Source organism: Palaemon carinicauda, chromosome 11 (assembly GCF_036898095.1).
Source record: "Palaemon carinicauda isolate YSFRI2023 chromosome 11, ASM3689809v2, whole genome shotgun sequence".
In the NCBI taxonomy this organism is placed as follows: Eukaryota; Metazoa; Arthropoda; class Malacostraca; order Decapoda; family Palaemonidae; genus Palaemon; species Palaemon carinicauda.
In genome coordinates, this window is record NC_090735.1 from 4587102 (window position 1) to 4599601 (window position 12500).

Below are 12500 nucleotides of genomic sequence, written 5' to 3' on the forward strand. Positions count from 1 at the left end.
AGAACTTCACTTATTGACTAAAGCTTGCAGTAGAACTTCACTTATTAACTAAAGCTGGCAGTAGAACTTCCCTTATTGACTAAAGCTGGCAGTAGAGCTTTACTTATTGACAAAAGCTTGCAGCAGAACTTCACTTATTGACAAAAGCTTGCAGCAAAACTTCACTTATTGACTAAAGCTTGCAGTAGAACTTCACTTATTGATTAAAGCTTGCAGTAGAACTTCACTTATTGACTAAAGCTTGCAGTAGAACTTCACTTATTGACTAAAGCTTACAGTAGAACTTCACTTATTGACTAAAGCTTGCAGTAGAACTTCACTTATTGACTAAAGCTTGCAGTAGAACTTCACTTATTGACTAAAGCTGGCAGCAGAACTTCACTTATTGACTAAAGCTGGCAGTAGAACTTCACTTATTGACTAAAGCTGGCAGTAGAACTTCACTTATTGACTAAAGCTGGCAGTAGAACTTCACTTATTGACTAAAGCTTGCAGTAGAACTTGGCTTGCAGTAGAACTTCACTTATTGACTAAAGCTTGCAGTAGAACTTCACTTATTGACTAAAGCTTGCAGTAGAACTTCACTTATTGATTAAAGCTTGCAGTAGAACTTCACTTATTGACTAAAGCTTGCAGTAGAACTTCACTTATTGATTAAAGCTTGCAGTAGAACTTCACTTATTGACAAAAGCTGGCAGTAGAACTTCACTTATTGACTAAAGCTTGCAGTAGAACTTCACTTATTGACTAAAGCTTGCAGTAGAACTTCACTTATTGACTAAAGCTGGCAGTAGAACTTCACTTATTAACTAAAGCTGGCAGTAGAACTTCCCTTATTGACTAAAGCTGGCAGTAGAGCTTTGCTTATTGACTAAAGCTTGCAGTAGAACTTCACTTATTGACAAAAGCTTGCAGCAAAACTTCACTTATTGACTAAAGCTTGCAGTAGAACTTCACTTATTGACTAAAGCTTGCAGTAGAACTTCACTTATTGACTAAAGCTTGCAGTAGAACTTCACTTATTGACTAAAGCTTGCAGTAGAACTTCACTTATTGACTAAAGCTTGCAGTAGAGTTTCACGTATTGACTAAAGCTAGCAGTAGAACTTCACTTATTGACTAAAGCTTGCAGTAGAACTTCACTTATTGACTAAAGCTTGCAGTAGAGTTTCACGTATTGACTAAAGCTAGCAGTAGAACTTCACTTATTGACTAAAGCTTGCAGTAGAACTTCACTTATTGACTAAAGCTTGCAGTAGAACTTCACTTATTGACTAAAGCTGGCAGTAGAACTTCACTTATTAACTAAAGCTGGCAGTAGAACTTCCCTTATTGACTAAAGCTGGCAGTAGAGCTTTACTTATTGACTAAAGCTTGCAGTAGAACTTCACTTATTGACAAAAGCTTGCAGCAAAACTTCACTTATTGACTAAAGCTTGCAGTAGAACTTCACTTATTGATTAAAGCTTGCAGTAGAACTTCACTTATTGACTAAAGCTTGCAGTAGAACTTCACTTATTGACTAAAGCTTGCAGTAGAACTTCACTTATTGACTAAAGCTTGCAGCAAAACTTCACTTATTGACTAAAGCTTGCAGCAGAACTTCACTTATTGACTAAAGCTAGCAGTAGAACTTCACTTATTGACTAAAGCTGGCAGTAGAGCTTTACTTATTGACTAAAGCTTGCAGTAGAACTTCACTTATTAACTAAAGCTTGCAGTAGAGTTTCACGTATTGACTAAAGCTAGCAGTAGAGCTTCACTATCAACTTATAGACTAAAGCTCGCAGTAGAGCTTCACTATCAACTTATTGACTAAAGCTTGCAGTAGAGCTTTACTTATTGACTAAAGCTGGCAGTAGAGCTTCACTATCAACTTATTTACTAAAGCTTGCAGTAGAGCTTTACTTATTGACTAAAGCTGGCAGTAGAGCTTCACTATCAACTTATTGACTAAAGCTTGCAGTAGAGCTTTACTTATTGACTAAAGCTTGCAGTAGAGCTTCACTATCTACTTATTTACTAAAGCTTGTAGTAGAGCTTCACTATCAACTTATTTACTAGAGCTGGCGGTAATCTTCACTATCAGCTTATTCACTAAAGCTGGCGGTAGAGCTTCACTATCAACAACCAGAGAGAAGTATCCAATGTAGTACTGTCTGGCCAGTCAAAGGACCCCATAACTCTCTAGCGGTAGTATCTCAACGGGTAGCTGGTGCCTTGGCTAACCTACTACCTACTAAAGCTTGCATTTGAGCTTCACTGTCAACATATTTACTAAAGCTTGTAGTATAGCTTCACTATCATCGTATTGACTAAAGCTTGTAGTTGAGCGTCACTATCAACTTATTTACTAATGCTTGTAATAGAGCTTCTCTATCAACTTATTTACTAAAGCTGGCGGTAATCTTCACTATCAGCTTATTCACTAAAGCTGGCGGTAGAGCTTCACTATCAACAACCAGAGAGAAGTATCCAATGTAGTACTATCTGGCCAGTTAAAGGACCCCATAACTCTCTAGCGGTAGTATCTCAACAGGTGGCTGGTGCCTTGGCTAACCTACTACCTACTAAAGCTTGCATTTGAGCTTCACTGTCAACATATTTACTAATGCTTGTAGTAGAGCTTCACTATCAACGTACTGACTAAAGCTTGTTGACAAGCAGCTATTTCGAAACATCTCATTGGACTCGAGTTGACTTATCTTCAATCAGAGTCCATTATTCTTAAAGCAGTTACTTCTCTTAAGTGGACGAACGTGTCAATTTTGGATTTTGACTTTTTATGTTAAAATAAATTATGAAAATGACTAAACAAACTCATAAATTATTTTACTGGAATTGTGTATTTGTGTGATGGCACATTCTGGACTTCAGATTAGCAAGCGTTTTAATTTTCTAACTTTTGACTCGGAAAAAATCTTAATTGCTCTCCATGTAAGTGGGTTAGAGCAAACAACCATTAGATAAGTAGGTAGAATCCCAATTAATTCAAGTGAGTCTATAATAAGTGGAAAAAAACTCATTCAAATTCATACGATTTTGCAGCAACAACATTGCTGTAAGGTATTACATTTAATTATTACCTAAATACATTACTGTATACATTTCAGACGCAAAAACGTGTAAAAATTCAGAAGATTTTGCAGTAAAAACATTGCTGTGAGGAATTGCATATTATCATTTATAGAATTCATACGCAAAAACGTGTAAAAAACTCAGAAGATTTTGCAGTAAAAATATTGCTGTGGGGAATTGCATAAAATCATTTATAGATTTCAGACGCAAAAATGTGTAAAAAACTCAGAAGATTTTGCAGCAAAAACCTTTCTGTGAGGAATTGCATATAATCATTTATATATTTCTGATGCAAAAACGTGTAAAAAAAATTCAGTAGATTTGCAGCAAAAACATTGCTGTGAGGAATTGCATATTATCATTTATAGATTTCAGATGGAAAAACGTGTAAACAAAACTGAGAAGATTTTGCAGCAAAAACATTGCTGTGAGGAATTGCATATTATCATTTATAGATTTCAGATGCAAAAACGTTTAAAAAAAAAACTCAGTAGATTTTGCAGCAACAACATTGCTGTGAGGAATTGCATATTATCATTTATAGATTTCAGATGTAAAAACGTGTAAAAAACTGAGAAGATTTTGCAGGAAAAAATTACAAGAAAGTATATAGGTTTTGTTCCAATAATCAAAGTGTTTTCACATCCATTCAACTCAATCGTTACTGGAGACAATTTTCCTTTTAAATAATATTTCAAAATATAAGTGATTTTATGCATAATATATTTTCAATATAATTTCTCGATTATTATTCAGTATATAATGCAAATACAAATTCGGTTGAGAAAATTGTTCAAATTATCTAGATGTAGACGACCCGTTGGAAAAGTAACAACTGAAAATCTGTTACTTATTGCAATACAACTCAAATTTAATTTTAATTTCAAAGTAAAACTTCATCTTCCATTCTTAAAATCTTACTTATATATCATTGCTTTTCTTAAAATAGTCATAATCATAAGTGTGTATGTGTGTGTGCGTATAGTATTCTGAATTCAAACACTAAAAGATTAATAGTATATTATATATATATATATATATATATATATATATATATATATATATATATATACTCGTACATATACATATATATGTATATATACTGTATGTCATACCTTCAAAGTTTAAGGTTTAAAATCCACTCATGAATAGCAGAGGCAAGGGACAGTGGCACTGCCCTAACTAGCAGGACAATGCCCTGGAGACTGACTATAAACACATATGATCAGCCATCAAGACCCTTCTCTACTCAAGCTAGGACCAAGGAGGGCCAGGCAATGGCTGCTGATGACTCAGCAGCTAGACCTATAGGCTCCCTAAACCCCCCATCCTTAGCTTACAGGGATGGTGAGGTTGCAGACAACTAAAGAAACTATAGAGTTTGAGCGGGACTCGAACCCTACTCTGTAAAGTGCTGGGAAGCTTCCAATAGGCCACCACAAAAGGTGTGTAGGCTATGGAGTAGGGTTTAAACTGGAGCATATGGCCATTACCTTAGATGCTGCTGTTTTCTACCTTAGATTACCTTAAAACGTTTCCAATTTCCTTAAATTTAAAGCTAGTAAAACCTTAGAATATCACTCACTACCTTAAAGATTACTTTTAAACCAGGCAAATTACCTTAAACTAAGGTAATTACCTTAAAAGTTTAAACCCTGGTATGGAGTTATACTAAAACTCAATGTAAGAAAGACTTGACAGTAAACTCACCTGTAATAAAGCACACAAACGACGCCATGAAGGAGCATATTCACCAGGTGGTAGCCGAGAGGTTCCAGGCCATGCACCAGGTAGTTGAGACGGAAGGTGAGGACGCACAGTGGCCTGTATGACTTGTGGCTTTGTTCCTGAAATAGGAAAAAAAACACTTCAATGAATTAATCACATTATTTTGAGTTACTAAACATTATGGAGACTGTCTCAGCAAAGATCTGGCAGTGGTATCAGCCTTCTGGAAGCATTGTACATGTTATAGAAGCTGAGTAAAGCTTTGACAGTAATCTTAGCCTTCTGAAAGCAATGTAAATGTTATAGACGCTGTCTGAACAAAAATCTGGCAGTAAATTTAAACTTCTGGAAGCGTTGTAAACGTTACAGATACTGTCTGAGCAAAGATCTGTCAGTGATATCATTCATTAAATATTTTCCTATAAAAAATATTTATTTCTGATGGAAAAAATTATACTGTTCACCACAGTTTTAAAAACTCTACCTTTGACCAAGTGTTATTGACAACACCAATTTTGCCTGAAGCTAATAACACTGCTTCATAAAAAATGCAATATACATGTTGTTACTATTCTTAAAATATTTAATTTATTTGTTCTTTACTTATATAGTTTATTAAATTCCTTTTCTCACTGGGCTATTTTTCACTGTTGGACCCCTTGGGCTTACAGCATCCTACTTTTCCGAGAAAGACTGTAGCTTAGCTAATAATAATAACAGTTATAATAGTAATAGTGATAACATGGAGGGATTTAAATCGATAAAAGAAATTAACTTTCCCTACTTTCCTTATGAGTAGCGGTATCTGCATTAATTCAAAAGATTATGTAAAGAGAGACATGTTTGAAAACTAAAAATTCCAATTCCAAAGATCGTGTAAAAGATACACCGGTTTGTGTACTAAAAATTTCCCAATTCAAAGATCATGAAAAGAAACAACTATTTGTAAGCTAAAAATTTTCAATTCAAAAGATCATATTAAACCCCAAGCGTTTTCTTTTTCAAACACATTTTGCAATATATTTTTTTTCAAATTGCTCTCAGGTTGGTCTCATTCTTTTGGAAAATGCCTGAAGTTTCTCGTAAAGTTATCAAAAAATAAGCAAACAAAGTAAATAGCCTTTTCTTTTTACAAGGACGTACTGGTACGTCCATGGGGGGTGAAATGGTTAAGAGACACATGTTTGTGTACTAAATTTTTCAATTAAATATATCATGTAAAAGAAACACCTGTTTGTGTACTAAATTTTTCAATTAAATATATCATATTAAGAAACACCTGTTTGTGTACTAAAATTCTCAATCAAATATATCATGTAAAAGAAACACCTGTTTGTGTACTAAATTTTTCAATTAAATATATCATATTAAGAAACACCTGTTTGTGTACTAAAATTCTCAATCAAATATATCATGTAAAAAAAACACCTGTTTGTGTACTAAATTTTTCAATTAAATACATCATATTAAGAAACACCTGTTTGTGTACTAAATTTTTCAATTAAATATATCATATTAAGAAACACCTGTTTGTGTACTAAATTTTTCAATTAAATATATCATGTAAAAGAAACACCTGTTTGTGTACTAAATTTTTCAATTAAATATATCATGTAAAAAAAAACACCTGTTTGTATACTAAATTTTTCAATTAAATATATCATATTAAGAAACACCTGTTTGTGTACTAAATTTTTCAATTAAATATATCATGTAAAAGAAACACCTGTTTGTGTACTAAATTTTTCAATTAAATATATCATGTAAAAAAAAACACCTGTTTGTGTACTAAATTTTTCAATTAAATATATCATATTAAGAAACACCTGTTTGTGTACTAAAATTCTCAATCAAATATATCATGTAAAAAAAACACCTGTTTGTGTACTAAATTTTTCAATTAAATACATCATATTAAGAAACACCTGTTTGTGTACTAAATTTTTCAATTAAATATATCATATTAAGAAACACCTGTTTGTGTACTAAATTTTTCAATTAAATATATCATGTAAAAGAAACACCTGTTTGTGTACTAAATTTTTCAATTAAATATATCATGTAAAAAAAAACACCTGTTTGTATACTAAATTTTTCAATTAAATATATCATATTAAGAAACACCTGTTTGTGTACTAAATTTTTCAATTAAATATATCATGTAAAAGAAACACCTGTTTGTGTACTAAATTTTTCAATTAAATATATCATGTAAAAAAAAACACCTGTTTGTGTACTAAATTTTTCAATTAAATATATCATATTAAGAAACACCTGTTTGTGTACTAAAATTCTCAATCAAATATATCATGTAAAAAAAACACCTGTTTGTGTACTAAATTTTTCAATTAAATACATCATATTAAGAAACACCTGTTTGTGTACTAAATTTTTCAATTAAATATATCATATTAAGAAACACCTGTTTGTGTACTAAATTTTTCAATTAAATATATCATGTAAAAGAAACACCTGTTTGTGTACTAAATTTTTCAATTAAATATATCATGTAAAAAAAAACACCTGTTTGTATACTAAATTTTTCAATTAAATATATCATATTAAGAAACACCTGTTTGTGTACTAAATTTTTCAATTAAATATATCATGTAAAAGAAACACCTGTTTGTGTACTAAATTTTTCAATTAAATATATCATGTAAAAAAAAACACCTGTTTGTGTACTAAATTTTTCAATTAAATATATCATATTAAGAAACACCTGTTTGTGTACTAAAATTCTCAATCAAATATATCATGTAAAAAAAACACCTGTTTGTGTACTAAATTTTTCAATTAAATACATCATATTAAGAAACACCTGTTTGTGTACTAAATTTTTCAATTAAATATATCATATTAAGAAACACCTGTTTGTGTACTAAATTTTTCAATTAAATATATCATGTAAAAGAAACACCTGTTTGTGTACTAAATTTTTCAATTAAATATATCATGTAAAAAAAAACACCTGTTTGTATACTAAATTTTTCAATTAAATATATCATATTAAGAAACACCTGTTTGTGTACTAAATTTTTCAATTAAATATATCATGTAAAAGAAACACCTGTTTGTGTACTAAATTTTTCAATTAAATATATCATGTAAAAAAAAACACCTGTTTGTGTACTAAATTTTTCAATTAAATATATCATATTAAGAAACACCTGTTTGTGTACTAAATTTTTCAATTAAATATATCATGTAAAAGAAACACCTGTTTGTGTACTAAATTTTTCAATTAAATATTTCATGTAAAAGAAACACCTGTTTGTGTACTAAATTTTTCAATTAAATATATCATATTAAGAAACACCTGTTTGTGAACTAAAATTTTCAATTAAATATATCATGGAAAAAAACACCTGTTTGTGTACTAAATTTTTCAATTAAATATATCATATTAAGAAACACCTGTTTGTGTACTAAATTTTTCAATTAAATATATCATGTAAAAGAAACACCTGTTTGTGTACTAAATTTTTCAATTAAATATATCATATTAAGAAACACCTGTTTGTGTACTAAATTTTTCAATTAAATATATCATATTAAGAAACACCTGTTTGTGTACTAAATTTTCAATTAAATATATCATGTAAAAGAAACACCTGTTTGTGTACTAAATTTTTCAATTAAATATATCATGTAAAAGAAACACCTGTTTGTGTACTAAATTTTTCAATTAAATATTTCATGTAAAAGAAACACCTGTTTGTGTACTAAATTTTTCAATTAAATATATCATGTAAAAGAAACACCTGTTTCTGTACTAAATTTTTCAATTAAATATATCATGTAAAAGAAACACCTGTTTGTGTACTAAATTTTTCAATTAAATATTTCATGTAAAAGAAACACCTGTTTGTGTACTAAATTTTTCAATTAAATATATCACATTAAGAAACACCTGTTTGTGTACTAAAATTTCCAATTCGAAATTCATATAAAGAAACAACTGTTTGTGTACTAAAAATTTCCAATTCAGATATCATGTAAAAAAAAAATTGTTTATATACTAAAAATTTCCTAACTTTCATCAACCAAGACCCGGGTCAAGGTCAAGGACGGTGGCTCCTCAACATCCGGATCTCGGTATTAATAATGTGTCTTTAAATTTGTAAGACTTTTAAAATTTTAGGTGTGATTCTCGACAGCAAATTTACTTTTGAGAAACACATTATATCTGTGTCTTCTTCAATTGCACAAAAAATTGGCTTATTGAGAAAGTCTTTTAGATTTTCGGTGATCAATCTATTCTGAAGAAGTGTTTTAATTCTTTCATTCTACCTTGTTTTGAGTATTGTTCTCCTGTCTGGTCTTCAGCTGCTGATTCTCATCTTCTTCATTTGTTGGACAGAAACTTACGGTATATTAAATTTCATATTCCTGATCTAAATATTAATCTCTGGCACCGTCGTTCAATTAGTTCATTATGCATGTTGCATAAGGCTTTTTACAATTCTAACCATCCTTTACATTCAGATCTCCCTGGACAATTCTATCCTGTTCGTAATACTAGGCAGGCAGTTAATTCTAATAGCCAGGCCTTCTCCATCATGAAGCTCAATACTACACAGTATTCTAGAAGTTTTATTCCAGCTGTGACCAAGTTGTGGAATGATCTTCCTAATCGGGTAGTTGAATCAGTAGAACTTCAAAAGTTTAAAGTTGGAGCAAAGGTTTTTATGTTGACCAGGCTGACATGAGTCTTTTTATAGTTTATATACGACATATCTGTTTTGACGTTGTTACTGTTTGTAGAATGACTTTATTGTTAATTTGTTCTCATAACTTATTTATTACGTTATTTCCTTTCCTCACTGGGCTATTTTTCCCTATTGGAGCCCTTGGGCTTATAGCATCTTGCTTGTACAACTAGGGTTGTAGCTTGGCTATTAATAACAATAACAATAATAATAATAATAATAATTATAATAATAATAACAATAATATATATATATATATATATATATATATATATATATATATATATATATATATACACACACACATAATTGGGAGTAAGGATACCATAACGTGGTGAAAGGGTTTATGTATCCACATGATCAGCAAGGCTGTACTACTCAGGGCCACCCATACTAGGTTAGTTTGCTGTGAGCCATCAGTGGTGATGAAAATTACCCAAACCCGACATAAAATAAAATAAAATAAATATACATATATATATATATTTATACATATAAATATATATATATATATATATATATATATATATACACACATATATTCCTCTATTTCACAGTTCGAAGACTAAAATATAAGGTAGAGCAAAGAGCTGTAACTCCAGACGGGAAAGCAAAAGAGACAGGATACAGAAGGAATGGGGTGATTAGACGAGAGGGGAGTTGAAGCGTGTATTTTTATGGCGAGGATCTCAATAGCAGAGGCGCCGTCAGGTATCATCATTGAAAGCAAGGGCGTGTCTCTCACGCCCTAACTATCATGCTACACCGCCCGTAACTGCCGTTGCTCACACACACACACGCACACACATCAACGGTGGGTTAGACTAGCGTAGCACGGCTGTTTCTTTGACTTGAATCATGACACTAGAAACTCTCTGACTTGAATCATGACACCAGAAATTTATCCTATAAAAGTGAGCGTATAGTGAACTAATACCTATAGGTTTAAAGGCCGCTCTTGAATGGCAAAAGCAATGGACAGAGGCATTGCTATAGCTAGCAGAAACCAATGCCTAAAGGTTTAAAGGCCGCTCATGAATGGCAGAGGCAAAGGACAGTGACTGCTTTAGCTAGAAGAAACCAGTACCTACAGGTCTAAAGGCCTGGCATGAATGGCGGTAGCAAGGGACAGGGACAGTGCCCTAACTAGCAGAAACTAATACTTAAAGGTTTAAAGGCCACTCATGAATGCGGGAGCAATGGACAGAGACATTGCTATAGCTAGCAGAAACCTGTACCAACAGGTTAAAAGGCCACTCGTGAATGGCAGAAGCAAAGGACAGGGACAGTGCCCTAGCTAGCAGAAACCAATACCTAAAGGTTTAAAGGCCGCTCATGAATGGCAGAGGCAAAGGACAGTGATATTGCCCTAGCTAGCAGAAACCAATACCTAAAGGTTTAAAGGCCGCTAATAAATTGCAGAGGCAAGGGACAGTGATATTGCCCTAGCTAGCAGAAACCAATACCTAAAGGTTTAAAGGCCGCTCATGAATGGCAGAGGCAAAGGACAATGATATTGCCCTAGCTAGCAGAAACCAATACCTAAAGGTTTAAAGGCCGCTAATAAATTGCAGAGGCAAGGGACAGTGATATTGCCCTAGCTAGCAGGACAATGACCAAGAGACTGACCTTGGGTGATCAGCTCCCAAGGCCCCCCTCTCCACCCAAGCTAGGACCAGGGAGGGGTGGGCAATGGCTGCTGAGGATTTAGCAGGTAGACCTATAGGCTGTCCCATAACCACCAGCCTTAGCTCTCATGGATGATGAGGTCGCAGACGCTAAAGAAACTATCGAGTTTGAGCTGGTCTCGAACCACACTCCGGTAAGCGCCAGACAGGGACGCTTCCAATGAACCACCACAACCCAAAGTATAAGGCCTGAATGATAAGTAGTTTTTTGCAGAGGAAATTAGCAACTTTGCAATAATGACCTAGGGAACGAAGGCTGTGTGAAAATTTGAATTAGCAATGAAAGGAAGAAGAATCAAGGTAATGAAAAGAAGACTTAGAAACAGGGTGCCAACGGATATTTGCTTTAACAGATGAAATATATCAACAAGAGAGATGGAAGTGATAATGATTGCATAGGATTTCTACGCAATGCTATACAATAGTGATATAAGAAATAACTTTGTCAATAGAAATAATGAAACGCCTAAGCAGGTAACGAACGTAGCAGCAGGAGTAAAGAAAGCATTAAAAGGCAGAAAAAGAGGAAAAGCATAAGAAGATGACATAACAAATGATTTAATAATAGATGGAGGATATTTCATAGTAGCCAATCTCGCTGAACTTTACACAAAATGTTTGCAAGAATGCTCTATACCTTTAGCTTTAAAAACATTTATCTTTATATTATTTCATAAAAAGAGATACACAAAAGACCTGAAAAATTACCTTCCAAAAAGTTTACTCTCGGTATTATATGAAATATTAACAAAGACCATATTAGCCAAAATGGAAAAAAAGCTAGAATTTAATCAGCTAAGAGAGCAGGCAGGTTTTAGAAGCGGATATTCAACAACTGACCATATCCATGTAATTAACCAGCAAATGGAAAAATCAACAGATTATGACAAACCACTATTCGTGGCATTTAAAGACGATGAGAAAGCTTTTGATTCTGTCAAAACCTTAGCAGTAATGAAAGCCCTTCAAAGATAATACTTATGTTAGAACACTTGAGGATATCTATACGGGTAGTACAAAAATCCTAAAACTACGCAAAGATAGTGAGAAAATAACAATTAAGAAAGCATCTCTTCCAAATTATTCACAGCAGGCTTAAAAATATTTTCTAAGCATTAGGACTGGCTAAATATAGGAATTAATATTAATGTGGAATACATTAATAACTAAAGATCTGCTGATGGCATAGTTTGTTTGGTGAATTATGCGAGAAACTGCAAAAGATAATATAAGATTAGAATAGAGAAAGCAGAAATGTAGAACTGCAAATGAATATGAGGAAAACTATGATAAT

At 32.5% G+C, this 12500-nt stretch overlaps 1 protein-coding gene across 1 annotated transcript in view; it reads right to left on the bottom strand.

Moving 5' to 3' along the window:
- Positions 1 to 12500, bottom strand: part of LOC137649947 (protein O-mannosyl-transferase Tmtc3-like) — a 496566-nt gene that overhangs the window by 108340 nt on the left and 375726 nt on the right. The window contains exon 3 of the mRNA XM_068382910.1: positions 4789 to 4925. Coding sequence (XP_068239011.1) covers positions 4789 to 4925 — 137 coding nt within the window. The remainder of the gene's footprint in view (positions 1 to 4788; positions 4926 to 12500) is intronic.